The 27,765-nt window shown below is 43.3% G+C and overlaps 2 protein-coding genes across 9 annotated transcripts in view; both read right to left on the minus strand.

Annotated features, from left to right (window-relative positions):
• Positions 1 to 521: 521 nt before the first annotated feature.
• Positions 522 to 15,069, minus strand: LOC139416843 (glucose-6-phosphate 1-dehydrogenase-like). 8 transcript variants are annotated; one of them, XM_071165951.1, is made up of 14 exons: positions 14,986 to 15,043; positions 14,721 to 14,882; positions 13,295 to 13,332; positions 12,912 to 13,020; positions 10,342 to 10,568; positions 6,661 to 6,819; positions 5,866 to 5,991; positions 5,495 to 5,588; positions 5,140 to 5,326; positions 4,439 to 4,674; positions 2,854 to 2,930; positions 2,178 to 2,270; positions 1,700 to 1,765; positions 522 to 952 (listed from the first exon to the last, which is right to left on the minus strand). In XM_071165951.1, the coding sequence occupies exons 2-14, from the start codon at positions 14,874 to 14,876 to the stop codon at positions 934 to 936; spliced, it is 1,587 nt and encodes a 528-aa protein (XP_071022052.1). In that variant the 5' UTR covers positions 14,877 to 14,882; positions 14,986 to 15,043; the 3' UTR covers positions 522 to 933. The 8 variants fall into 8 exon arrangements, with proteins under 8 accessions (XP_071022052.1, XP_071022051.1, XP_071022053.1 ...); XM_071165952.1 differs by having other exon boundaries at positions 525 to 952; positions 14,721 to 14,879; positions 14,986 to 15,069; XM_071165954.1 differs by having other exon boundaries at positions 525 to 952; positions 12,912 to 13,034; positions 14,721 to 14,879; positions 14,986 to 15,069.
• A 2,311-nt stretch (positions 15,070 to 17,380) lies between these two features.
• LOC139416861 (polypeptide N-acetylgalactosaminyltransferase 6-like) overlaps positions 17,381 to 27,765 on the minus strand; it is a 30,057-nt gene continuing 19,672 nt past the window's right edge. Inside the window, exons 8-12 of the mRNA XM_071166005.1 lie at positions 24,144 to 24,344; positions 22,457 to 22,588; positions 22,230 to 22,331; positions 21,851 to 22,009; positions 17,381 to 20,055 (exon numbers count right to left, since the gene is read on the minus strand). Coding sequence (XP_071022106.1) covers positions 19,942 to 20,055; positions 21,851 to 22,009; positions 22,230 to 22,331; positions 22,457 to 22,588; positions 24,144 to 24,344 — 708 coding nt within the window. The 3' untranslated portion in view covers positions 17,381 to 19,941. The remainder of the gene's footprint in view (positions 20,056 to 21,850; positions 22,010 to 22,229; positions 22,332 to 22,456; positions 22,589 to 24,143; positions 24,345 to 27,765) is intronic.

Below are 27,765 nucleotides of genomic sequence, written 5' to 3' on the forward strand. Positions count from 1 at the left end.
ATGAGACATGGATTGTCTGTGTGCCATTCAGAGGGTGAATGGGCAAGACAAAATATGTAAGTGCCTTTGAACGGGGTATGGTGGTAGGCCCTAGGCGCACCGGTTTGTGTCAAGAACGGCAATGCTGCTGGGTTTTTCACGCAGTTTCCCGAGTGTATAAAGAATGGTCCACCACCCAAAGGACATCCAGCCAACTTGACACAACTGTGGGAAGCATTGGAGTCAACATGGGCCAGCATCCCTGTGGAACGCTTTAGCCACCTTGTAGAGTCCATGCCCCGACCAATTGAGGCTGTTCTGAGGGAAAGGGGGGGGGGGGGGGGGTGCGCAACTCAATATTAGGAAGGTGTTCTTAATGTGTTTTTTTTTACACCCAATATATCATTTTCTACAAACAATGATACAGCTTGATATGACTTGATGTCAGTAGCTTATGGTATTTTCACCTGTAAATGTGTATGTTTATTTCAGCTACTGATTTGCATTTGTGAAAATGTTGCACATAATAAACAGACACCTTATTATTGCAGAATTTTGAGCTTATACATCATTTATTATTTATGACAGAACTGACGTTTCCTCACAGAGAGCAAGAGACACACTTTTATCTCGTGAGTATAGAAGAGTAGGACAAACCTGTTGTTCTTGAACATTGAGACCATTCTCAAACTCTTCTCAAAACCACAGTGACAGAGTTGATCCAAGCATACAGTGCAATTTTATGAATCAGCTATTGTCATTGGGGACATTTGTTTTGCGTCACCCGTTGTACATTTTAGACGATTCCATTTGTCCTGGCATTTTCACCCACCCGGGGAACCAGGCGATGTAAAATGAGCACACCCAATGTATACAGAGACACATTTTTGATATTTCATTCATTCTGCTTCCTCCCAGCAGTAACAGTCTGTGGGCTATGGAGTGACAGCATGCTCAGAACTGGGACATATACCTGGAGGGAGAGAAACAGGAAACATCAGTCAACAGCCAGTCTAGCGGAGCAACTTAAATTAGGCCCAGATCAGACCAGACCAGGACTGAGTGATACACAGGAATGTGCTGATGTAGATGGAAATATAATTAGTCAGGTTGAGAAAGTTGATAATATTTTGGAGGTTTTTAGTTGATTATCCCAGTAGGATTTTTCTTTTGTAAGTCAGTGATTTTCACAAGCTTAGATTTAAGAAGATAGTAAAGAGCTTCTTACCTTACCTCCTGCCTTCAGGGTGCTCAATGCCTTATAGACGACAGTCTCACAGGAAGTGACATCGTCAATCAATCAATCAAACAGTGAAGTCAATAAATTAACATGATTTATTTTGTCACAATCAATCTGGATCGTGATGCTGTAATCAAACAGTGCATTAATCAAGTTGTTGTTCATAATACTGATTTGTCGCCTGGTGGTTCAGAACGGTTTGTGTTTTAACCAACTCCACTGTGGTCGTTGTCATGCCAAACACATGCCCAAATGACAAGTTGGCTACGGCACATACAGTACAGTATGATACCATGCCAACTCAAATAGGAGACGAGGGAATATCAGGATTGTGAGAAATGCAGAATATAACGTTTTCTTTCATGCAGTGTGACTTAAATAAGCATCTCGAAAGAGTCGAGAGTAGCAAACACAAGGGAACTTTCACACAGTGTAATTGGTGTGTGTTTCTTGTGTCATGCAGTGTGGGGATTGACCCACTTGTATGTTCCCTCGTAGCGGAATCCCACCCTCCTCACGAGCTCATCCGCTTCATTTGGTCCACGACTGAGGAACAGGGACAGATAGAGGGTGGAGGAGGGACAGGGACAGATAGAGGGCGGAGGAGGAACAGGGACATATAGAGGGTGGAGGAGGAGCAACAGGGACAAAGAGGGTGGAGGAGCAACAGGGACAGAGAGGGTGGAGGAGGAGCAACAAGGACAGATAGAGGGTGGAGGAGGAGCAACAGGGACAGATAGAGGGTGGAGGAGGAGCAACAGGGACAGAGAGGGGGGAGGAGCAACAAGGACAGATAGAGGGTGGAGGAGGAGCAACAAGGACAGATAGAGGGTGGAGGAGGAGCAACAGGGACAGATAGAGGGTGAAGGAGGAGGAACAGGGACAGATAGGGGGTGGAGGAGGGTTAGGTGGACATGCGATGTGATGAAAGTAAGGTAGGATTAGTAGTATTACTTACCTTCCATAGGTGTAAGGGATAGGAGGTGTTTTCTCTCCCTCTATGTGATGGAGGAGGGGAGTGAAGATCCTCCAGGCTTCTCGCAGCTCATCACTGGGAGAGGAAAAGGACCAGGAAACAGGAGCAATGTTATGATTTATACCACAGCGTTGGTGAATATTTGTTTCTGATTGGCTAGAAGGGCGTTCTAGAATGGACATTAAAATGTGTGCTTTACTATTGTTTTCTTTGGCAACTGTGGTATAAACGCCTCCGTTGTGTACATTTAACCTTGGAAAAATGAACTGGACGTTTATCCCTCATATATATTGTCACATAAATCAGGTCGGATAGAAATGTTCCTTCCATACATGACAGATTATCTGTGTAGATTACATAGGGTTTCTCAGCCCATAGATACGGGTCAGAAATAGTGTGGTGACAGACAGGGTAAGAGACAGAGGCAGACATGTCAGTGGGCACATCGCCACCCCTCGGAGCCTGGTTGCTCTCTAGTTTTCTTCCTAGGTTCCTGCCTTTCTAGGGAGTTTTTCCTAGCCAACATGCTTCTACATACATTTGCACTGGGGTTTTAGGCTGGGGTCCTGCATAAGCACTTTGTGACAACTGCTGATATGAAAATGACATTTGAAATGTTCAATTTAAGAGGGTGGGATAGTGGCAGTCAAAGACAGACCTGCGGACAAAGTGCATCGGATTCCCACAGAACACATCCAGAATCAGACGCTCATATGCATCAGGGAGCTTCACGTCCTGTAGCGAGAACACAAGACGAGTTGTTATTTATTCTACACACACACACACACACACACACACACACACACACACACACACACACACACACACACACACACACACACACACACACACACACACACACACACACACACAGAGTTTGGGGTCACTTAGAAATGTCCTTGTTTTTGAAAGAAAAGCACATTTGTTTTCCATTAAAATAACATCAAATTGATCAGAAATGCAGTGTAAACATTGTTAATGTTATAAATGACTATTGTAGCTGGAAACTGCTGAATTTGAATGAACTATCTACATAGGCATACAGAGGCCCATTATCAGCAACCATCACTTCTGTGTTCCAATGGCACGTTGTGTTAGCTAATCGAAGTTTATCATTTTAAAAAGCTAATTGGTCATTAGAATACACTTTTACAATTATGTTAGCACAGCTAAAAACTGTTGTTCTGATTAAAGAAGCAATAAAACTGGCCTTCTTTAGACTAGTTGAGTATCTGGAGCATCAGCATTTGTGGGTTCGATTACAGGCTCAGAATGGCCAGAAACAAAGACCTTTCTTCTGAAACTCGCCAGTCTATTCATGTTCTGAGAAATTAATGCTATTCCATGCGAGAAATTACCAAGAAACTGAAGATCTCGTACAACACTGTGTGTTACTCCCTTCACAGAACCTAGCAAACTGTCTCTAACCAGAATAGAAAGAGGAGTGGGAGGTCCCGGTGCACAACTGAGCAAGAGGACAAGTACATTAGAGTTTCTAGTTTGAGAAACATACACCTCACAAGTCCTCAACTGGCAGCTTCATTAAATAGTATCCGCAAAACACCCGTCTCAACGTCAACAGTGAAGAGGCGACTCCGGGATGCTGGCCTTCTAAGTCGCCTCTTCCCTGTTGACGTTAAGACTGGTGTTTTGCGAGTACTATTTAATGAAGCTGCCAGTTGAGGACTTGTGAGGCACCTGGTTCTCACAAGAAAGTTGTGAAGAGAAAGTCTATTTCTCACAGGAAAGGTATTTGTTTCTGGCCATTTTGAGACTGTAATCAAACCCACAAATGCTGACGCTCCAGATACTCAACAAGTGTAAAGGCCAGTTTTATTGCTTCTTCAATCAGAACAACAGTTTTCAGCTGTGCTAACATAATTGCAAAAGGGTTTTCTAATGATCAATTAGCCTTTTAAAATGATAAACTTGGATTAGCTAACACAACGTGCCATTGGAACACAGGAGTGATGGTTGCTGATAATGGGCCTCTGTACGCCTATGTAGATAGTCCATTAAAAATCAGCAAATTCCAGCTCTAATATTCATTTACAACATTGACAATGTCTACACTGTATTTCTGATCAATTTGTTATTTTAATGGACAAAAAAGGGCATTTCTAAGAAGGACATTTCTAAGTGATCCCAAACTTTTGAATGGTTGTGTACACACACACACACACACACACACACACATTATATACATACTTACATACATATACACGTGTGAGTGTGTCTCTTACCTTGTATCTGCTCCTGTAGGTAAGGTCCAGTTCAGTCTCCTCAGGGCTGAAGTAGGCGCCAGGCTTCTTGGTCATCATCTTGAGGTAGATGGCCTCATCAGGCTGTACCCTCACCACCAGCTCATTCCTCTGGCACTGCTCATTAAAGATGTCCCCTGGAACTTCCGTGAACTGGAGACGCACTTCTGCCTTACGCTCGTTGAGTGCCTTACCGCAACGCAGGACGAACGGAACACCTATGGATGAGGGGAGAGAGGGATTGGTGGGTGGATGGGAGCGCGATAAAGAATAGAGAGAGGGTAGATGAGAAGGGAGGAGAGAGAGAGGGTAGATGAGAAGGGAGGAGAGAGAGGGTAGATGAGAAGGGAGGAGAGAGAGAGAGGGTAGATGAGAAGGGAGGAGAGAGAGAGGGTAGATGAGAAGGGAGGAGAGAGAGTGTGCATGAGAAGGGAGGAGAGTGAGTGTGTATGAGAGTAATGATCGACGTTGTCGAGCAGCTGGAGTCAAACAAGAGGAGTTGGGAAGTAACAGAATAACTAGATAAGAGAGGGAGAGTTCAGGATTGTGAGGAATGCAGAGTATCAGGCTGACAATATGAGCGGATGAGTCTGGAAGATATGTCGAAATCTGTCAACATGTCTAGTTAAGGGACATAGGAGGAAAAGAGTTTGCCAGAATCCAAGATGGCCGTCGGTCCTCACCATCCCATCTCTCATTCTGTACGTAGAGCACAGAGGTGGCGAAGGTAGGCGTCTGGGAGCCGTTGGGCACGGTGGGGTCATCTAGGTAACCCAGTCTGGCATGGCCCTCCCCCTCAGGGTCCCCTATGTACTGACCCAGCACCACATCAGACCGAGGCACTGGGGCGATGCATTTCAACACCTTCACCTAGGGTTCACACACACACATTTAGAAGACAGAGGGAATGGTCATATAGTTTTATGTCACATGTGTAAAAAGTGTGCCCAGAGTTTGTCCTGGTCAGCATGTCCATGGGATAACTCCTGACCCTAAGTGGAACACTGATCAAAGTGGAACACTGGTTGGTGATGCTACCTTCTCATCTCTCACGTCATCAGGGCTGGTGGAGGCAGGCTTCTCCATGGCAACCAGAGAGAGCATCTGGAGGAGGTGGTTCTGCATGACATCACTAAAGCAGGAAATATCACAAACCCATGGAACTGAACAACTCAATTATTTGTCACATGCTTTGCAAATTACAGGTGTAGACTTAGAATACAATTCTTACTTATGGGCCCTTCCCACAATGCGACAAGAAAGATAAATAATAGAAAAAGCTATATTCCACTACATTGCCATAGAATAAGAGAACCACATGAACATCTGAAAACAGTTGATCAAAGTTTTCCAGTGATTTATACTTTGACATGACATGACAGCCTGTTGCAAATGCCGCTCCTCCTCACCGGATGATGCCAAAGTTATCAAAGTATCCTCCGCGTCCCTGTGTACCGAATGGTTCTTTAAAGGTTAGAACCACACAGGCCACGCTGTTCCTGTTCCAGATAGGACCAAAGATACGGTTCCCAAACCTGATGGACAGACAGAGGACAGGATCAAAACACAATGGTAAACAGTTTATGTGTTGGTAAGAACATAGCAAGCCAAGGTTCTTTCAGTTCCCACAGGGATACCTAACCTGTATGAACACACTTCATTGTAAATCGCTTTGGACAAAAGCATCAACTTCATTTTGATTGATACTGTACAGTACTTCATGAACAAGGAAGATTTCAAATCTGTAAATGTACTGTCTCCTGGGATCAGGACTCAAGCTGTACCTGAGGACGATGAGGTTCTAACACCATCTCTGTACCTGAGGACCATGAGGTTCTAACACCATCTCTGTACCTGAGGACGATGAGGTTCTAACACCATCTCTGTACCTGAGGACAATGAGGTTCTAACACCATCTCTGTACCTGAGGACGATGAGGTTCTAACACCATCTCTGTACCTGAGGACGATGAGGTTCTAACACCATCTCTGTACCTGAGGACTATGAGGTTCTATCACCATCTCTGTACCTGAGGACGATGAGGTTCTAACACCATCTCTGTACCTGAGGACCATGAGGTTCTAACATCATCTCTGTACCTGAGGACCATGAGGTTCTAACACCATCTGTGTACCTGAAGACCATGAGGTTCTAACACCATCTCTGTATCTGAGGACGATGAGGTTCTAACACCATCTCTGTACCTGAGGACCATGAGATTCTGCACCATCTCCTTGCCCAGGTAGTGGTCTATGCGGTAGATCTGGTCTTCTTTGAACAGGGAGGAGAAGTGGGACGACAGCTCCTGAGAACTCTGCAAGTCACGACCAAATGGCTTCTCCACTATCACCCTGCTCCAACCTCTAACACACAGAGACAGAGACCACTTTACAGTGTGGTACAGGGATGTGTGAGTGTGTTTGCGCATGTGTGTTTATGGGTTTTCTATCCTTGCGGGTACCAGAAATTCAGACTAGTGGGAACATTACGCCATTCCCCACAAGGAAGAAGGCTATTTTAGGCAGGGGCGCAGCTTTCACTGGGGACTGGGGGGCATTCTGAAATTGTATTCCCCCCGTTTTATCATTAAAATGTGATACAAAAAGAAGAAAAATGGTGCTTTAGTACAATGCGGATGCCTCAGAGCTGTAGGGTAGGCTGTTGTGGGTGAACAGTCGGCTGGATTTAGGACCGCGCAGACGCCACAGATGGGGCTGACAGGCTGTGTGAAGGCAAAGGTTCTGGAAGGCTGGCTGGAACAACACGGGAGAGTTGAGCATAGTTCAGTGTGTACATGTTGTGCTCTTTAACCGAGTTGTAAAAGAAAGCAGAACAGAAATGGGCTACTCTTTAGTAGACTGATGTAGTTGGCAAGGTAACTGCTGTTTAACTTAATGGTGGGGGGGACGGACCAATATTTATTCGCAGTGCTGAGCTAGTATTGTGACTGAATTGTTAACTTTAGCTAATGTTTTATCCACTCTCGACCAAGGTGAATTGAATAAGCTACGCTAGTGAGCAGCTACCACAGTCAGTTCAGCTCTAGTCTCTAGTTATCTGTCAGATAGTACTAATAGCCACCTCATATCACTATCTGACAGCAGTTGTTTGTATGGACACCTTTTGTAGCCATTGTTTTGTCCCATTTCAACAGAGGTAAATGAACTTGGGTAGCTTTCGTCAGTTGATGTACAGTTGGCAAGACAGCTGCAAAAAGCTATTCTTTTTTGCCTCAATCACACTAGACCTGAATCAAATGATGAAACCATCGACCAAACAATTGAAGATTGATATTGTGATGTTTTTTCAGTACAATGTGAGTTTTTATTAGCCAGTATAGCAATGTAACGTTATTGATTTGTTTCCCTTGCTAATTCCCTACTTTTCACACTGACACAGTATTAAACAGCACTAACATTACAGGCTTCACTGTCATTGTGCACAGTAGAGGTCTGCACAGGACCGATTTCTTCATCCCACTCCTGCCAGCACCTGCAGCTTTTCATACCGCACCTGCTGGCTTTCTGTCTGACTCCCACAAGAACTGATCCCAAAACCCAACCACAGTTCCGCAAAGTTTGTTTTTAGGCGTATGTGACGCAGCTCACTTGCCAGCCATGGTCCCAGAAATGTTGAGCACTATAGGCAATATCAAATGTGCAAAAAGAACTTTAGAAATAGGTTCAATTACCAGAGATTCTGACATGGCCCTTATATTAGACTATCTGTATTACTGGGCTATATCAGCCAATATGCTAGATGTAGATTGAAGAGAGCAGAGTTGGAGAGACTTTTACTTTCTCTTGCGCCATTTTTATAGCCTACGTTTGGGAGTGGAAGGGTTTTCAGACAGAGAAATATGGGTGATCAATATTTAGGCCTTTGTAGGCAATGTAGTAAACTATAGCCTAATCATAGGCCTATTTAGGAAGTATATTTCCTTGGAAAGAACTGCCCTGTGCTTCTGCACCCATGCATAGGCTGTAGCCTGCTCTACTCTTTAATTGAGACCACACATGAGCCTAATCGCACAAGTATGGCTACTGAATTTGAAGCAGCAAGAATGATGACAGCGACACTTAATGTTTTGCATAAGCCTATAGGACCTTTTAGGAAGACCATTTGCAGGCAGAGACAAATAAATGGGTAATCAATTATTGAAAATGAAAAAGGCATAATGCTCGCTCCCCATAGCAGCATAGCCTATGTGCACATTGTGCCTTTTCAGTGATGACTACATTTTTTGATTGCACTTCGACTCGTTGGTTGAGCACCCTCAACTTCTTTCCATTATCAATATTTATTTACAGACTGTAGTCAACTACAGTCTAATCATATTTAAGTTAACTGCCACGTGATTCTCCACCCATGTAGGCAGCCTTCTCTATTTCAATGAGACCACACATACTAGGCGCAGTTGAACTCTCACGCCCAACTAGGAGAGGGAGGCTACTGAAGGTGAAGCAGTATGTGAATAATGCGAAAACAATATGTGCGTACAATAGGTAGACTAACACAAAGCAGAAAGAGGACCGTTTCCAGATCATCTGTGGGACAACAAAAATACTATATTTTCATCCAAAAGTCGTCTGACCTTCTGCTCCCGCCCACAGACCGTGCTGCAATGATCTGGACCTGCAGGCATCCAGCAGGAATGTATACAGTCAGTACACAACACTGTGCTCAACGTGTCTTAAGACAGGGGAGGGCAACTCCAGTCCTCCAGGGCCTGATTGGTGTCACACTTTTTCTCCATCCCAGCAAATACAGCTGATTAATCATATTGCATTCTAAACTGAAGATCATCATTAGGTGATTATTGGAGTCAGGTGTGTTAGCTGGGGCTGGGACAAACCGGTGACACCAATCAGGCCCCCGAGGACTGGAATTGACTTAGCAGGGTCAGATGGTGACGGGGGTCCCAGTAGGGTCAGAGGGTGACAGGGGTCCCAATAGGGTCAGATGGTGACAGGGGTCCCAGCAGGGTCAGACAGCCAGGGAAGACCAGTCTACGGAGCTCAGGTCAATTTTTTAGTATATTAACAATATCAGTGAATGATACAAAGTTACATCTTGAATTGATGGGTAGACCTACAGTAGCTACAGGACAGTTTAAGCGTAAAGCTACAGTCTGGGATATGAGAATAATAGTCATTATTGGACAATGTATGAAGGTACACCTTTGTCATGGAGGACTTGCTGTTCCTGTGTGTTCATGTACATTTGAGGCGTATGTGTTTTTTTGTTCCCAAACCTTGCCTTGAGAACAACATTGTTTTAAAAGAGGGAGCTGGGAATTAACTTGTGTTGGGAGAGAGTTGAGTTATTCACTAGACTGGTGGGGTTCGGGCTTGCAGGGGGCTCGGGCTGGCTGGTCGGTCTGGCTGAAATGTTATATAGAGGATGTCTTATTAAAAACAATCAAGTCTGTATTTTTTCAAGAGTTGTTCAATTGTTACACTATTGGTTAAAAGAGCAACACAATATTTATTATTGAATTTCCTTTGATCTAGTTCAGTCTTATTAAACACTTAAACATATTTAATAATGATCTCTTACATAGCTTGATGACTGTGGGTATTTTTGCTTACTTTTTTGTTCTAAATAGAGATGGCATATTGGATTTTGTAAAAATGCAGGAAATTCGCATTCGATGGATAAACCAGATCCCTCGCCAGGTTATGTCCCCCCCACTTCTAAAACCAAAGTGGCACCCCTGATTTTAGGCTTAGGGGTTACAGTTAGGTGTTAGGGTTATTGGATTGGGGTTCGGTTAAGGGGGTTCGGTTAATGGTTAGGGAAAATAGTAAAATGATAGAAAAACAAATCTGTGTGGGTTCATGCATATGCTTGAGTGATCTGACAAGTGTGTTTGAGATACTGACTTGCGGCACATGCAGTGGGCTCTGATGTTCTTGCTAACATGATGGTAGACGCTGGGGGGCAGTGCCAGGTAGAAGACACAGTTAGCATGGTCAGCCCCCCTGCTGGTGGTCAGGGAGTTCAGGTGGGCATTCAGCTCAGAGAAGGAGTCCTCCTCATCATACCTGCCGCTCAGGTAAGAGTTCCTACTGAAGAACGCAGCGAGGCGCTCACTCTCACCATCACCAACCTGAGAAAACACACGTACACACATGAAGAATTACAACAGAATACCCATCCACAGTCTTTTCGTTGTAATGAGTATGAACATGTACATCTAGGTCAACCATTTCTTGGATTGTGCGGGACAGTCGTGCATTTTGCCCCTGTGTCACCCTTCCCACAAAGAAACAATCATGTCCTGCATTTTATCAACATTTGATCAGCACCACTAATTTAGGAAAAAAAGGTTGATTTCAGTCAGACATTCCAACCTGTCTCTTGCAGCAAAACAGTGCCCCTCTGTCTCAGTAGGTGTAGACCATGTCTCTAATGCAGTCTGGACAGTGAAACAGCACCCCTCTGTCTCAGTAGGTGTAGACCATGTATCTGATGCTGTCTGGACAGTGAAACAGCCCCCCTCTGTCTCAGTATGTATCGACCATGTATCTGATGCTGTCTGGACAGTGAAACAGCCCCCCTCTGTCTCAGTATGTATCAACCATGTATCTGATGCAGTCTGGACAGTGAAACAGCGCCCCCTCTGTCTCAGTAGGTGTAGACCATGTATCTGATGCTGTCTGGACAGTGAAACAGCGCCCCCTCTGTCTCAGTATGTATCGACCATGTATCTGATGCAGTCTGGACAGTGAAACAGCGCCCCCTCTGTCTCAGTAGGTGTAGACCATGTATCTGATGCTGTCTGGACAGTGAAACAGCGCCCCCTCTGTCTCAGTAGGTGTAGACCATGTATCTGATGCAGTCTGGACAGTGAAACAGCGCCCCCTCTGTCTCAGTAGGTGTAGACCATGTATCTGATGCTGTCTGGACAGTGAAACAGCGCCCCCTCTGTCTCAGTAGGTGTAGACCATGTATCTGATGCTGTCTGGACCAAAAGACTATGTAATGTCATACTATTTCTGTCCAGACAGCATCAGAAACATGGGTTATATATAGAGGGGTGCCGTTTCGCTCAGTCGGATGCTTTCTCCAGTGATATAGAGAAAGACGCAAAGTGAGAGGGCTCACTCTCGCCAAAATCTTCCCAGAATAAGCCCAATACGATTCTATAGGAATAATATGTAGACCTAAGCTTGTCGCCTGCCTTCCTGCCTTTGGGACAAAGACTCCCATTGTCAGGGCGGAGTCATGAGCGTCTCATCATTATGTACAGATCTCTGGTTTCCTCGCGAATTAGGAAGGAAAGTTGTGGGGTGCACAGTTCCCTGCTAGGATGCTGTATTGCCCGAAAGTAAATTGATGTTTTGCCAAAATTATATAATTACTCCGTCCTAAATAAATGTCTAATAATAATTATAAATACTTCACCAGGGAGCATTACATAGCCACAGAGGAACATTAGCTTATTATTATTATTATTATTTTTTAAAGCTTATTGTTTTCAATCAGAAGTGTGTAGGCCTAAGCCCATTTGGGTAGTGCACCTGGTAATAGGTCTAGCTAATGGAGTTGCAGCCGTCAGTGAAAAGCATCTAAATGGGTTAAGATAGTGTCTTGAGTATTGTTTTTTTTAACTAGGCAAGTCAGTTAAGAACAAATTCTTATATACAATGACGACCTACCCGTCATTGTGTGTGGAAAATATATGGTGCGTATCTCTCCAGAATGGCACTATGCATTCAGGCAGGTAGCGTTCTCCTGAAATCTGCCAAACCCAGATTAGTCTGTCGTACTGCCAGATGGTGAAGTGTGATTCATCACTCCAGAGAACATGTTTCCACTGCTCCAGAGTTCAATGGCGGCAAGCTTTACATCACTCCAGCCGAAGCTTGACATTGTGCATGGTGATCTTAGGCTTGTGTGCGGCTGCTTGGAAACCCATTTCATTAAGCTCCCACAAATAGTTATCGTGCTGACGTTGTTTCCAGAGGCAGTTTGGAACTCGGTAGTGAGTGTAGCAACCAAGGGAGAATTATTTTTACGCTCTACGCGCTTCAGCACTTGGAAGTCCATGTTTATCAGCTTGTGTGGCCTACCACTTCATAGCTGAGCCGCTGTTGCTCCTAGATGTTTCCACTTCACAATAACAGCACATACAGTTGCCCGGGGTAGCTCTAGCAAGTCTGACATTTGATGAACTTACTTGTTGGAAAGGTGCCCCGTTGAATGTCACTGAACTCTTCAGTAGGGCCAGTCTACTGCCAATGTTTGTCAACTGAGATTTTAAATGTGGTCACCCTATGTACATCCCGCAAAACCTCACTGACAAACCAGTGTCATAAAAGAGGGAATCCAGTCAAGGCAGTTTCACATGGACTTTAAATGGTGAAGCTACCAAAAGCTAAACGGCTTTGATCCAAAAAAGTTAGCAGAACCGAGTTGCCTGCACTCAGCCTACACTAAGACTCCTTACCTTCATATGTGGCAGACATGCTGTCCTGATGTCATCCATGGTCAGCTTGGAGCGAGCAAAGCCCACAAAGTGGGTCTCTTCTGGGAGAAGCTCATCTCTGAACAGCCACCTACAAGAGGCGGACTGAACAATGAGATGCAGTATAAAGGGACGGAGACAAAGACAGGACACTCAGTCAGCTCCCTGGAGACATGATGACCTAGAACACTGGTCAAGGAGCTGACCCCCCCCCCCCCCCCTAAACTCCTAGCATAATTGGTAGAAACTTGAGATGACAAACCTGAACCTTGAACAGCGTTTACGGACAGTCATTCTGATGATTCAGGGACTGTGGAGATAGACAGGCACATAATCTGACAACAGGAAACAGGAAACTCACTCACCATAGAGTAGGATAAATCTTCTTATTGGCAAGATCTCCCTGAATGGATAGATAAAAAGTTAAATAAAGTATTTGAGAGACTAAAATGTGCCTAGAATCTTATGGTTGATTACTCTTGTTTTTATTTGTTTCCTGTTTCTATGAACACATGGCACAGTACAGGGCAGTTCAACTTCCAACCTACACAGTAACAATCTACTGTCCCCAAGTCCAGAACAGACTATGCGAGGTGCACAGTACCACATAGAGCCATGACTACATGGAACTCTATTCCATATCAGGTAACTGATGCAAGCAGTAGAATCAGATTTTTAAAAACTTTTTGTAAACACACCTTATGGATCAGCAGGGACTGTTAAGCAACACAAACATAGGCTCAGACACATGCATACACACACGATAACATACGCACTACGCACACACACGATAACATACGCACTATACACACAGGCATGGATTTTGTGTTGTAGATATGTGGTAGTGGAGTAGGGGCCTAAGGGCACACACGTGTTGTGAAATCTGTTATGAATGTTTAAACACAACATTGAAAAAAGGGAAGACAAACACTGCAGCACAGCCATTCTGAAAAGTAACTTTTTAACACACTCAAATGTAGCGAAGGGGGATAATGATAGACAGATAGTTAACTCACGGAAGTGGACAAACATTTTAAGTCCTAAACTCATCTCTCTCTTTCAGAGCTAGATAAAGAAAAGCCAGATGCAGCACATTTCAGTCAGTGTGTGAGCCCTCTCCTCTCTTCCCCCAGTCTCTCTCACATGCACACCACCAGACACACCACACCTCTCATCAGTCAGTCAGTCACACACACACTTACTTAGTTGACCCCATGTTTGGACTTCAAACCAGATGGAACTCTAGATATAGAGAGTCATATACTAGCTGGGTAATCAGAACAAGCAAGACTCTACGTTTCTGTAACAACTCACACAGCAGCCTAGTCGGTAGCTTAACTACTGAGTCGTTAGGTCATGTGGTTGATCTTAATGCAAATCTCATAAGGAACCCAGTCTTATCCCACAGTGGAAGCAGTGCAACAAGTCAGTAACTTCCTTTTAAATATTGTGGAACTATGGCTATTGGCTGTGTTCCAACAATCACACTAGAACACTTCCAGCACTGAAGCAGTATTCTGGTAGCATACAGTCTGACACGTGGTGTTCTAGTATGCACATTGGACTGTGCTCTATGTAGCCCATGTCTCTGCCCTTGTAGAACAGAACTGAACAGAAAATACCACAGGGAGAAGGTTCACTGTTACCCTAAATAAACACATGCATAGAGGGACAACTACTACTTAGTCAGAGTGCCTGTCAGTTTGTGCTATCATACCAACTCCTTGTCACTCAATGTCATGCCAAACATGAAAGGAAGAGCACAAACAGGGTAACTACTAGAGTACTCACTGAGGCTCCCAGTATGATGAAGATGTGTAAGTCAGATGAATGGGACAGCTCTCTTCTCAGCTGACCCAATACCTCAGAGTGGGTGAGACACTCAGGAACACCACTCTTCTCCATCTGGTGTGTTGTCTCTGTACTGTGTGTCAAGCTTGGTTCCATCTGCTGCTGAAAGACAGCAAGAGACATACAACAATACCAACAGGAAGATGTTGGACTCAGTCTTTGTGTGTGATCTTACTCTCCGTGTCGTGTTGTCTCATTCACTCACAAAGGGTCCAGGTCCAGCTCTCTCCTGGCTCAGTCAGTAACATAACAGTGGAGTGTGTGTGTGTGAGGTAGGTTCAAATTGTAACTGTCATCGTTGCATAGCAGAAATATTCACCAAGGCATTGCTGCCACCTATTGTTGCAAAGGAAGAATGTCTCAATGTGAAATGGATAGGGGTACGGTGATTTAGGCATCAGGATATATGATAAACAGAGTATGATGATTGTATACAAGTGTGAACAAATAAAGTGAGTGTGAGTTGGAGTGTCAATGTGAGTGAGTGTGTAGAGCCCTGTGAGTGTGCAGAGCCCTGATGAGTGTGTAGAGCCCTGATGAGTGTGTAGAGCCCTGATGAGTGTGTAGAGTCCTGTGAGTCCTGATGAGTGTGCATAGTCAGTGCAAAAATAAATGGGTAGATGCAAGGCATGAAAGACAACGCTCCACATTAGCTGCCTCTCCACATTCCAACAGACCAGGGCCTGATTTCCCGATAGCGATCGGATTTAGGCTTAAGAGTGTTTTAACGTTACACCTTTCTTACAAAGGCCCGAAGATGTAACATGCGTTTCCCAAAACACCACGCAGAGAGAACGTTCGCTAAGTGCATTGATGTCAAGGCAGATGTCAATACTGATAGGATCCAAAGGCAGCACTGCTCTCGGATCAGCTTTCTCCATTCAAATCTGACCTTAACATTAGAATTATGCCACAATACTGACGACGGATCAGCTCCTAGAAAGATATCACCCATGGCTGCAAATAGAGGCGTTTTATTATATTGCTCACCCTATAATAATGCACTAAATCAAGATTTGGCGAAACATTGCACACGTAAGGATACACATGAAATACTGAGTATACGCAACATTGATACCTGCTCTTTCCATGACAGACTGACCAGGTGAAAGCTATGATCCCTTAATGATGTCACTTGTTCAATCCACTTCAAATCAGTGTAGAGATGAAAGGGAGAAGACCGATTAAAGAAGGATTTTTAAGCATTGAGACATGGATTGTGTATGTGTGCCATTCTAAGGGTGAATGGGCAAGACAAAAGATTTTAAGTGGCTTTGAACGGGTATGGTAGTAGGTGCCAGGCGCACCGGTTTGTGTCAAGAACTGCAAAGCTGCTGGGTTTTCCAGGTTCAACAGTTTCCCATGTGTATTAGGAATGATTCGCCACCCAAAGAACATCCAGCCAACTCAACACAACTGTGGGAAGCATGGGAGTGAACATGGGCCAGCATCCCTGTGGAACGCTTTCGACACCTTGTAGAGTCCATGCCCCGATGAATTGAGGCGGTTCAGAGGGCAAACGGGAGACAACTCAATTAGGTGTTTTTAATGTTTTGTAAACTGTGTATATTGTGGCAAAACATTTGGTTGTAGACAAATTGCTAAATAAAACAATTAAATGAGCATGAAAATTGACTTCAATATCATTCAATGGTAAGAATTGAATGGCGAAAGCTGACCCGAGAGCAGCACTGCCTTCGATCCTATCAGTATCGACACCAGCGGCAACAACGCACTTAGTGACCGTTCTCTCTGCGTGGTATTTTGGGAAACGGCTGTTGTAGGAAAGATGCATCGTTAAAATAACACTCGTAAGCGATCGGTAAACCGGGCCCTGGTTTGACAACCCTCAGCCACAGTCTTTCACCTCGTTTGTGAAGCCTGAAGCCGAAGCAAGACAACCCTCAGCCACAGTCTTTCACCTCGTTTGTGAAGCCTGAAGCCGAGGCTAGACAACCCTCAGCCACAGTCTTTCACCTCGTTTGTGAAGCCTGAAGCCGAGGCTAGACAACCCTCAGCCAGTCTTTCACCTCGTTTGCGAAGCCTGAAGCCGAGGCGAGACAACACTCAACTTTCATTTCCAAATAGAAATAAATTACATGTCTTTCTTAAGATTAGTCCGTCAAACACACGTTCATAGTCGCCATTAACTTAGAACTTGTCCAAGTTATAATTCATTTAATAAGGAATGACCTTAAGAGTCCGAAACCACTCCTTGCATAAACAATATTGTGCAATGCAAATTGTGAGAGAAAGATATATTTATCATTAACTAGCCTATTCAACAGCTCACCTGGAACAAGGTTTATTATTGTAGGAATTCATAAGTCCCAAATACCACACTATTACCTACATAGTGCACAACTATTGACCAGATCCCTACGGGCCCTCGTCAAAAGTAGTGCACTATAGGGAACGGTGTACCATTTGGGACAAAAATAATAGTATCTTATTATCAGCTTGTGGGTTCTGATAAGAACAGGGCCCATATCTCCAGCGAGAAAAAGTTGGTCTGGAATCAAAAAGTATGAAAGTCACATAGGAACAGACACACACAAGAGAATGATATCCAGCATTCCTTAGTTACCTTGCCAGACAAATTGCATAATAGCATTGTATTTTGAACACACAGTACTTTCAGTTTGTGCCATATGTAAAGTAGTGCATAACCAGGAACAAAAAAAACTAAAAAACAAAGAGCTAGAAACCAACCAAGTATTACATTGGTAGACGCTGCTGGAAAGACATGGTATCAAATGCTGGCTGTAATACACAATCTCCTTGTTTTTATTCATTTAATGTGGCCAAAAGATGGTAAAATAAAAAAAATAAAAATGATATCACAAGTCGTATTGAATGCATGTTAATAAATCAAGAATTAAACTAAATTAAAATCCCCCAAAAGTACTCATTCAATTTCCATTCCAATCCTTCATATGTTTATAGGAATATTTGTCATGTTTTGAATATCCCTTTACCTCTGGTATATCCTGTAAGGAACATACAGTATGTCAGTTTACTATGACAAATAAGCTAAACATTTTTTTACACCTCTCCCTTTGGCAGATATTTACATTGTCTTAGCAACAACATTCACAATGTCTACATTAATTTCCTGACAAACATAGTGTAAATTAGACAAACAAAACAATTATTTAAAATCTGGAGTATAAAGAAAATGATCTTTTGTTAATAACTTCTTGGTGACAGGGGGGTAGTATTGAGTAGCTTGGATGAATAAGGTGCCCAGAGTAAACTGCCTGATACTCTGTCCCAGATGCTAATATATGCATATTATTAGTATTATTGGATAGAAAACACTCTGAAGTTTCTAAAACTGTTTGAATTATGTCTGTGAGTATAGCAGAACTCATATGACAGGTGAAAACCTGAGAAAAATCCAACCAGGAAGTGGGAAATCTGAGGCTTGTAGGTTTTCAAAGCTTGGCCTATTGAATACACAGTGTCTATGGGGTCATTTTTCACTTCCTAAGGTTTCCACTAGATGTCAACCGTCTTAAGAAACTTGTTTGAGGATTCTACTATAAAGGAGGGGCTCACGAGACCTGTTTGAGTCAGTGGTCTGGCAGAGTGCCTTGGTTCCCATGATGCGTGGTCTCGAGAGAGTTACCTCTCGTTACATTGCTTTTCTACAAACAAAGCAATTCTCCGGTTGGAACATTACTGAACATTTATGTTAAAAACATCCTATAATTAGTTTGACAGGTTTCTACGGACTGTTATATCACTTTTTGAACTTTTCATCCGACATTGTGCTGGAACTGCACGCGTGTTTGGATTTGCTTACCAAACGCCCTAACAAAAGGATATACTTTATCGAACAAATCAAGCATTTACTGTAGACCTGAGATTCCTGGGAGTGCATTCTGATGAAGATCATCAAAGGTAAGTGAATATTTCTAATGCTATTTATGACTAATGTTGACGACCCAATATGGTGGATATCGCATTGACTTCTTTGTTGTGTGAACGCTGTTCTCAGATTATTGCATGGTTTGCTTTTTCTGTAAAGTTTTTTTTAATCTGACACAGCGGTTGCATTAAGGAGAAGTATTTCTCTAATTCCATGTATAATAGTCGTACCTTTATCAATGTTTATTATGAGTATTTGTGTAATTTGATGGGTCTCTAAGCTAAATCGCATGTTTTAGAACTACTGAACGTAACGCGCCAATGTAAAATGAAATTTTTTAATATAAATATGCACTTTACCGAACAAAACATACATGTATTGTATAACATGAAGTCCTATGAGTGTCATCTGATGAAGATCATCAAAGGTTAGTGATTCATTTTATCTCTATTTGTGCTTTTTGTGACTCCTCTCTTTGGCTGGAAAAATGGCTGTGTTTATTCTGTGGCTTGGTGGTGATCTAACATAATCGTTTGTGGAGCATTCGCTGTAAAGCATTTTTGAAATCAGACACTGTGGCTGGATTAACAAGAATTGTATCTTTAAAATGTAATATTTTAAAATGTAATACTTGTATGTTTGAGAAATTTGATTCATGAGATTGATGTTGTTTTGTATTTGGCGCCCTGCAATTTCATTGGCTGTTGGCGAGGGGTTCCGCTGGCAGAACGGACAGGTTTTAAGATTTTAGTGGTCAGTGATGGACCTCTTCCTACCATATTAGCTGGGTAGAGCATATCGCTGCCTGCCAGTTCAGGGTCATGTTTAGTAGGGTATACCGTAGCAAAATGTTTTGCAACAAATTTAAATCTGTGTTCTCATTGGACAAGTTCAGGTAGGAGTGGAGATCACAGTTTCACTCTGCTTCGAAATATCTTCCCCTAATGAACACAACCCAGGCTGCAGTGTTCAGTTCCCTCCCCACCACAAGAAGGAACCAGACCACCTTCATTCCTGAGTCTCCATCATAAATATAGTTAAAAGAGTCAGAGGTTAAATCCTGAGCTCATTCACATAGGTATGCAGTACTCCATGTTCTACCAGTTCATTCCTCTCAAGTCAGCAATTTTGTGTTCTCAGCGGCATATGGTCCTGTCCTGTTGTCCTCAGCTGGTACTGGCCTTTCCTCCTTGACCCTGAGTCTATGGGTAGATGGGCTGGTAGAGGGGTCAAGGTCCAGTACAAGCTTTAGTTATGGTTAAGGTCAGGGGTTAAAGTTCAGGGAGGTCAACTGAATGTCCAGTGCTGGTTGAGATCAGCTGTGTTGCAGTAGTACATCACTATCTGGCTCCCTATCAGGAGTAAGCACTTTCCACTGGCTGGGTTCTGGAGGAGATTCTCCTGGAGAGGGCAGAGGGTTAACACTACAGAGTCAGACCATGTACTGCAGCTATGGACAGATACAGAACCAGTCAAAAGTTTGGACACACCTAGTCATTCTAGGGTTCTTCTTTACTTTGACTATTTTCTACATTGTAGAATAATAGTGAAGACATCAAAACTATTAAATAACACATATGGAATCATGTAGTAACCAAAAAAAAGTGATAAACAAATATCAAATAGGGTGGCTACTTGCCACCCTTTGCCGTGATGACAGCTTTGCACACTCTTGGCATTCTCTCAACCAGCTTCTTGAGGTTGTCACCTGGAATGCATTTCATTAATTAACAGGAGATACTTCTTAATGCGTTTGAGCCAATCAGTTGTGTTGTGACAAGGTAGGGGTGGTATACAGAAGATAGGCCTACTTGGTAAAAGACCAAGTCCATATTATGGCAAGAACAGCTCAAATAAGCAAAGAGAAACGACAGTCCAACATTACTTTAAGACATGAAGGTCAGTCAATATGGAATATTTCAAGAACTTTGAAAGTTTCTTCAAGTGCGGTCACAAAAACCAACAAGCGCTATGATGAAACTGGCACTAATGACGACCGCCACAGGAAAGGAAGACCCATAGTTACCTCTGTGCAAAGGATAAGTTCATTAGTTACCAGCCTCAGAAATTGCAGCCAAAATAAATTATTCACAGAGTTCAAGTAACAGACACATCTCAACATCAACTTCTCAGAGGAAACTGTGTCAATCAGGCCTTCATGGTCTAATTGCTGCAAAGAAGCCACAACTAAAAGGACACCAATAACAAGAAGAGACTTGCTTGGGCCAAGAAACACGTGCAATGGACATTAGACCAAATTTGAAATTTTTGGTTCCAACCGCCATGTCTTTGTGAGACGCAGAGTAGGTGAACGGATGATTCCCACAGGTGTGGTTCCCAACGTGAAGCAGGAGGTGGTGTGATGGTGTGGGGGTGCTTTGCTGGTGACACTGTCGGTTATTTATTTAGAATTCAAGGTAAACCTAACCTTTATGGCTACCACAGCATTCTGCAGCGATGCGCCATCCCATCCCGCTTAGTGGGACTATCATTTGTTTTTCAACAAGAAAATTACCCAACACACCTCCAGGCAGTGTGAGGGCTATTTGACCAAGGAGAGTGATGGAGTGCTGCATCAGATGACCTGGCCTCCACAATCACCCGACCTCAACCCAATTGAGATGGTTTGGGATGAGTTGGACCGCATAGTGAAGGAAAAGCAGCCAACAAGTGCTCAGCATATGTGGGAACTCCTTCAAGACTGTTGGAAAAGCATTCCAGGTGAAGCTGGTTGAGAGAATGGCAAGAGTGTGTAAAGCTGTCACCAAGGCAGAGGGTGGGTACTTTGAAGAATCTCAAATATAAAACATTTTTATTTGATTAACACTTTTTGGGGTTACTAAACTCAGCAAAAAAAGAAAAGTCCCTTTTTCAGGACCCTGTCTTTCAAAGACATTTCATAAAAATCCAAATACCTTCACAGATATTCATTGTAAAGGGTTTAAACACTGTTTCCCATGCATGTTCAATGAACCATAAACAATTAATTAACATGCACCTGTGGAATGGTCAAGAGTCAAGGGGTGTGAACACTTTCTGAAGACACTGTGTATATATTTCCACACTATGAGATTGGAATAATACTGTGAATTTGTGAAAATGATGATAGTGCCCTTTTAGTATAAAAGTATAATACTTTGAAGGCACTGTGTATGAGTGTGCATGTCTGCATGATTGTCCAGGTCATTTTCCTTACCTCTGTAAAGAGCCACTCCTGTTGTGGGACCACGCTGGTCCCTTGGCCCTTCAGTGTACAGAGCTCTATCTTAACCTGGTCTGGCTGGGGGTTGGCCTGCAGACACAGCTGCTTCCCTATGTTGTGACGCAGCTCCTTATGGGACGTATACTCAAAGAACTGGGGTGACAGAGAAGAGATACAAAGACTGAGGAACTTTCCTTATAAAACTGGGTCCCTTTTAAAACCTTCTGAAGGCTTACAGAGAATGTATAAAGTCTTTATGGTAAGGGTACATTAAGCCTTGAATACATTAAGCCTACTTGTTCCAAAAGAGACATCATCCAATTCAATGAGAGTCGATACTGAGTCATCATGTACCACAGTGGCAGTACAGTACCTGATTGCCCCCCATGTTGTGGCAGGTGTACATGATCAGTGGCTTTCCTCCTTGGTTGTTTTCTCCTACATCCAGACAGCTCTGAGTGCCAGAGTTCTTAATCTGCACAAACACAATATCAACACAGCAAATAAACATGCACTGTTGTCCCTAAGGCACAACGGAAAATGACTACATTGAGTGAGTGTGTTTGTGTACACCTGAAGGGATTTGGGAACGAGACTTACCGCTCCAAACTTGGTCGGGGTGAGGTCTGGTATGAACATCTCGGGGTAGATATTATTCAAATACCAAGTGAAGTTCTTACAATGTAGGCTCTCCCTCAGATTCACACGCTCGGAGATGTCACCAAACCCTTTCTGCAAAACACAGATTTACACGCTCTGAGATGTCACCAAACCCTTTCTGCGAAACACAGATTCACACGCTCTGAGATGTCACCAAACCCTTTCTGCAAAACACAGATTCACACGCTCTGAGATGTCACCAAACCCTTTCTGCGAAACACAGATTCACACGCTCTGAGATATCACCAAACCCTTTCTGCAAAACACAGATTCACACACTCTGAGATATCACCAAACCCTTTCTGTAAAACACAGATTCACACGCTCTGAGATATCACCAAACCCTTTCTGCAAAACACAGATTCACACACTCTGAGGTGTCACCAAACCCTTTCTGTAAAACACAGATTCACACGCTCTGAGATGTCACCAAACCCTTTCTGTAAAACACAGATTCACACGCTCTGAGATGTCACCAAACCCTTTCTGTAAAACACAGATTCACACGCTCGGAGATGTCACCAAACCCTTTCTGTAAAACACAGATTCACACGCTCGGAGATATCACCAAACCCTTTCTGCAAAACACAGATTCACACACTCTGAGGTGTCACCAAACCCTTTCTGTAAAACACAGATTCACACGCTCGGAGATATCACCAAACCCTTTCTGCAAAACACAGATTCACACGCTCTGAGATATCACCAAACCCTTTCTGTAAAACACAGATTCACACGCTCTGAGATATCACCAAACCCTTTCTGTAAAACACAGATTCACACACTCTGAGGTGTCACCAAACCCTTTCTGTAAAACACAGATTCACACACTCTGAGGTGTCACCAAACCCTTTCTGTAAAACACAGATTCACACACTCTGAGGTGTCACCAAACCCTTTCTGTAAAACACAGATTCACACGCTCGGAGATGTCACCAAACCCTTTCTGCAAAACACAGATTCACACGCTCTGAGATGTCACCAAACCCTTTCTGTAAAACACAGATTCACACACTCTGAGGTGTCACCAAACCCTTTCTGTAAAACACAGATTCACACACTCTGAGGTGTCACCAAACCCTTTCTGTAAAACACAGATTCACACACTCTGAGATGTCACCAAACCCTTTCTGCAAAACACAGATTCACACACTCTGAGGTGTCACCAAACCCTTTCTGTAAAACACAGATTCACACACTCTGAGGTGTCACCAAACCCTTTCTGTAAAACACAGATTCACACACTCTGAGATATCACCAAACCCTTTCTGTAAAACACAGATTCACACACTCTGAGGTGTCACCAAACCCTTTCTGTAACAGACAGAGGAGTTGAAATGAGTGAGAGTAACTTTAACCACATATATCATATATAGCCACTCATTAGAGTGTATTTGGGCCTGCTCCAGATGTATGTACAGACACGCATTATGCGCAGTAGTGTGTTGGCTTACAGTGAGCCTTGATTAAGATCTTCCTTTTGTGTAGAGCGAATGTGACATTACCAAATCTGGCAAAACAAGATTATCTAATAGTATTATGAAACTTGGGAGTAATTGAACCCTGAACCCAGAATGTGCTTAACTTTATCTAGCAGTAGGACACTTGGAGTTGACTGAGCACATACCTCTTTGGCCATCTTCGCAGCGTTACTGTTGCGTCGGTAGTAGATGCGTTTGTAGTCGTCCATCCAGACCTCGGCTAATCGTACCTGGTTCCGTGTGATGACCTCGGTGCCTTTAGGGAAGGTGTGGGGGGACTTGGTACGGAACACGTGACCAACCACAGAACACGGAATGATCTCCAGCTGGCCCCCACACTGCCACACCTGGGGGAGGGGGGTGATGTCAGAAAGTTGATAACAGTTAGCTGAATAACTTAGTGACCTGCCTTGTCACTGGAGGTACAATGACCAAGGACACACCGATTATTTGCTAATTGTATTGATGACATTCTGATGACAACACTGATCCTGTAGCAGCTGACAAAGTCATCGGCTGCGTTTCAAACTCATAAAAGACACACCCTCGTCCACTTACCCTCGCCCACTTACCCTCGCCCACTTACCCTCGCCCTATGCCCTTGGGGGAATCCCCGCGGCCATATATGTTGTCGGTCCAAATGATTAGCCAAGCAAGGGAGCAAAGTAAGCCCCTCAGCCCTTGTTTTTAATGGAGTTTGAGAGTGTACAATTATGTTCACTTCAGGGCCTGAAACACCTCAGAACTGTACATCTGCTAAGAAAAGTCAGCCAAAACTTAAAACTTCAATGTCAATATGGAGTCAACATACAAGTGTAAGTAAAAACAAATGTAAATAAGTTAGAAATTGTGCTACTAATGCACAAACACATCTCGTAAAAGTAATGTTTTTGTTTGGTTAGCTTTTGGAACTTGTAGAAATAAAAAAAATGTCCTTCTTCAGAAGTAGCTAGTCAGGCTAACACTAGTTAGCTAATTAATTTGCTAGCTATCATACAGTAGGTATATATTAATAATTATTTAGTTAATATAAGTAGACATGCAATCAGAATTGACTGTAGCACATATAAAACACCTACAAGCTGAAAACACAATCGTCGCAGGATGAACGAGTGACGAATTTCTGGGCAAGGGCGGTCCATTTAAAATGACTTCCTTCCTCCCTCGCCATGCAAGTATATACTCATCAGACGTCATGATACATCATCAGAGGTGTCCACTTAATTTGAGGGATGAGGGGAGAGGGTATGTCTGTTAAGTGTTTGGAATGCAGCCACTGTCTTTCTGTTTTGACTTCCCAGAAGCCTCTGGGGCTGGTGTTTACAGAACATTTGGGGCTGTATGTCTGATTAGGATATTGAGGGCCTGTCTCCAAGAGGCCAGTTAGACATTTCCTTTCCTGCTTTCATTTCCTGCTTCTGTGCTGGGTGGTGTCTCCTGATTGCAACTTGTAATAAACCAGACTGATTGACTACCTATGACTGCCTTCCTTTTTCCTTCACCTGGAAATTCCCATTGCAGATATACATGCTCACACCATTTACATGTTACAGCACATGTCATTTCAAATCACTCCAACATGTGCAATTAAGGTGGGAGATTTGTAGAAACAAGGGAGATTATTTAAGACCAGAGCCATATACAACGTTGAGGTCACATGACACCATTCAACCAATTAACTGTAGGTAATAATCAACAGAAACAGAATGTTGTTGAGAAAGCATAATGCCTCAACTCTCTACATATAGCGCAGTGTTTTAGACTTGCTAAAGTTCTTGATAAATTCCACTTCATTAACGCTGTTAGAGGAAAGAGAAGAGGGGAAACTAACCATAACCCACTTCATTAACGCTGTCAGAGGAAAGAAAAGAGGGGAAACTAACCCTAACCCACTTCATTAACGCTGTCAGAGGAAAGAGAAGAGGGGAAACTAACCCTAACCCACTTCAATAACGCTGTTAGAGGAAAGAGAAGAGGGGAAACTAACCCTAACCCACTTCATTAACGCTGTTAGAGGAAAGAAAAGAGGGGAAACTAACCCTAACCCACTTCATTAACGCTGTTAGAGGAAAGAGAAGAGGGGAAACTAACCCTACCCACTTCATTAACGCTGTTAGAGGAAAGAAAAGAGGGGAAACTAACCCTAACCCACTTCATTAACGCTGTTAGAGGAAAGAGAAGAGGGGAAACTAACCCTAACCCACTTCATTAACGCTGTTAGAGGAAAGAAAAGAGGGGAAACTAACCCTAACCCACTTCATTAACGCTGTTAGAGGAAAGAGAAGAGGGGAAACTAACCCTAACCCACTTCATTAACGCTGTTAGAGGAAAGAGAAGAGGGGAAACTAACCCTAACCCACTTCATTAACGCTGTTAGAGGAAAGAAAAGAGGGGAAACTAACCATAACCCACTTCATTAACGCTGTTAGAGGAAAGAAAAGAGGGGAAACTAACCATAACCCACTTCATTAACGCTGTTAGAGGAAAGAAAAGAGGGGAAACTAACCATAACCCACTTCATTAACGCTGTCAGAGGAAAGAAAAGAGGGGAAACTAACCCTAACCCACTTCATTAACGCTGTTAGAGGAAAGAGAAGAGGGGAAACTAACCCTAACCCACTTCATTAACGCTGTTAGAGGAAAGAAAAGAGGGGAAACTAACCCTAACCCACTTCATTAACGCTGTTAGAGGAAAGAAAAGAGGGGAAACTAACCCTAACCCACTTCATTAACGCTGTTAGAGGAAAGAAAAGAGGGGAAACTAACCCTAACCCACTTCATTAACGCTGTTAGAGGAAAGAGAAGAGGGGAAACTAACCCTAACCCACTTCATTAACGCTGTCAGAGGAAAGAAAAGAGGGGAAACTAACCCTAACCCACTTCATTAACGCTGTTAGAGGAAAGAGAAGAGGGGAAACTAACCCTAAGCCACTTCATTAACGCTGTTAGAGGAAAGAGAAGAGGGGAAACTAACCCTAACCCACTTCATTAACGCTGTCAGAGGAAAGAGAAGAGGGGAAACTAACCCTAACCCACTTCATTAACGCTGTTAGAGGAAAGAGAAGAGGGGAAACTAACCCTAACCCACTTCATTAACGCTGTTAGAGGAAAGAGAAGAGGGGAAACTAACCATAACCCACTTCATTAACGCTGTCAGAGGAAAGAGAAGAGGGGAAACTAACCCTAAGCCACTTCATTAACGCTGTTAGAGGAAAGAGAAGAGGGGAAACTAACCATAACCCACTTCATTAACGCTGTCAGAGGAAAGAAAAGAGGGGAAACTAACCCTAACCCACTTCATTAACGCTGTTAGAGGAAAGAAAAGAGGGGAAACTAACCCTAACCCACTTCATTAACGCTGTTAGAGGAAAGAGAAGAGGGGAAACTAACCCTAACCCACTTCATTAACGCTGTCAGAGGAAAGAGAAGAGGGGAAACTAACCATAACCCACTTCATTAACGCTGTCAGAGGAAAGAAAAGAGGGGAAACTAACCCTAACCCACTTCATTAACGCTGTCAGAGGAAAGAAAAGAGGGGAAACTAACCATAACCCACTTCATTAACGCTGTTAGAGGAAAGAAAAGAGGGGAAACTAACCATAACCCACTTCATTAACGCTGTCAGAGGAAAGAAAAGAGGGGAAACTAACCCTAACCCACTTCATTAACGCTGTCAGAGGAAAGAAAAGAGGGGAAACTAACCATAACCCACTTCATTAACGCTGTTAGAGGAAAGAAAAGAGGGGAAACTAACCCTAACCCACTTCA

Source organism: Oncorhynchus clarkii, chromosome 9 (genome assembly GCF_045791955.1).
Source record: "Oncorhynchus clarkii lewisi isolate Uvic-CL-2024 chromosome 9, UVic_Ocla_1.0, whole genome shotgun sequence".
NCBI classification, from domain to species: domain Eukaryota; kingdom Metazoa; phylum Chordata; class Actinopteri; order Salmoniformes; family Salmonidae; genus Oncorhynchus; species Oncorhynchus clarkii.

Bases quoted from the DNA above. Each gene is read 5' to 3' on its own strand.
- LOC139416843 (XM_071165947.1), bottom strand. From the start codon at position 14,903: ATGTCTCTTGCTGTCTTTCAGCAGCAGATGGAACCAAGCTTGACACAC. The intron at 13,021-13,294 runs GTGAGTGAGTTT...CGCCTCTTGTAG, and splicing joins AAGATTTATCCTACTCTATG to GTGGCTGTTCAGAGATGAGC. The intron at 1,766-2,177 runs GTAAGTAATACT...CCTGTTCCTCAG, and splicing joins ATCCCTTACACCTATGGAAG to TCGTGGACCAAATGAAGCGG.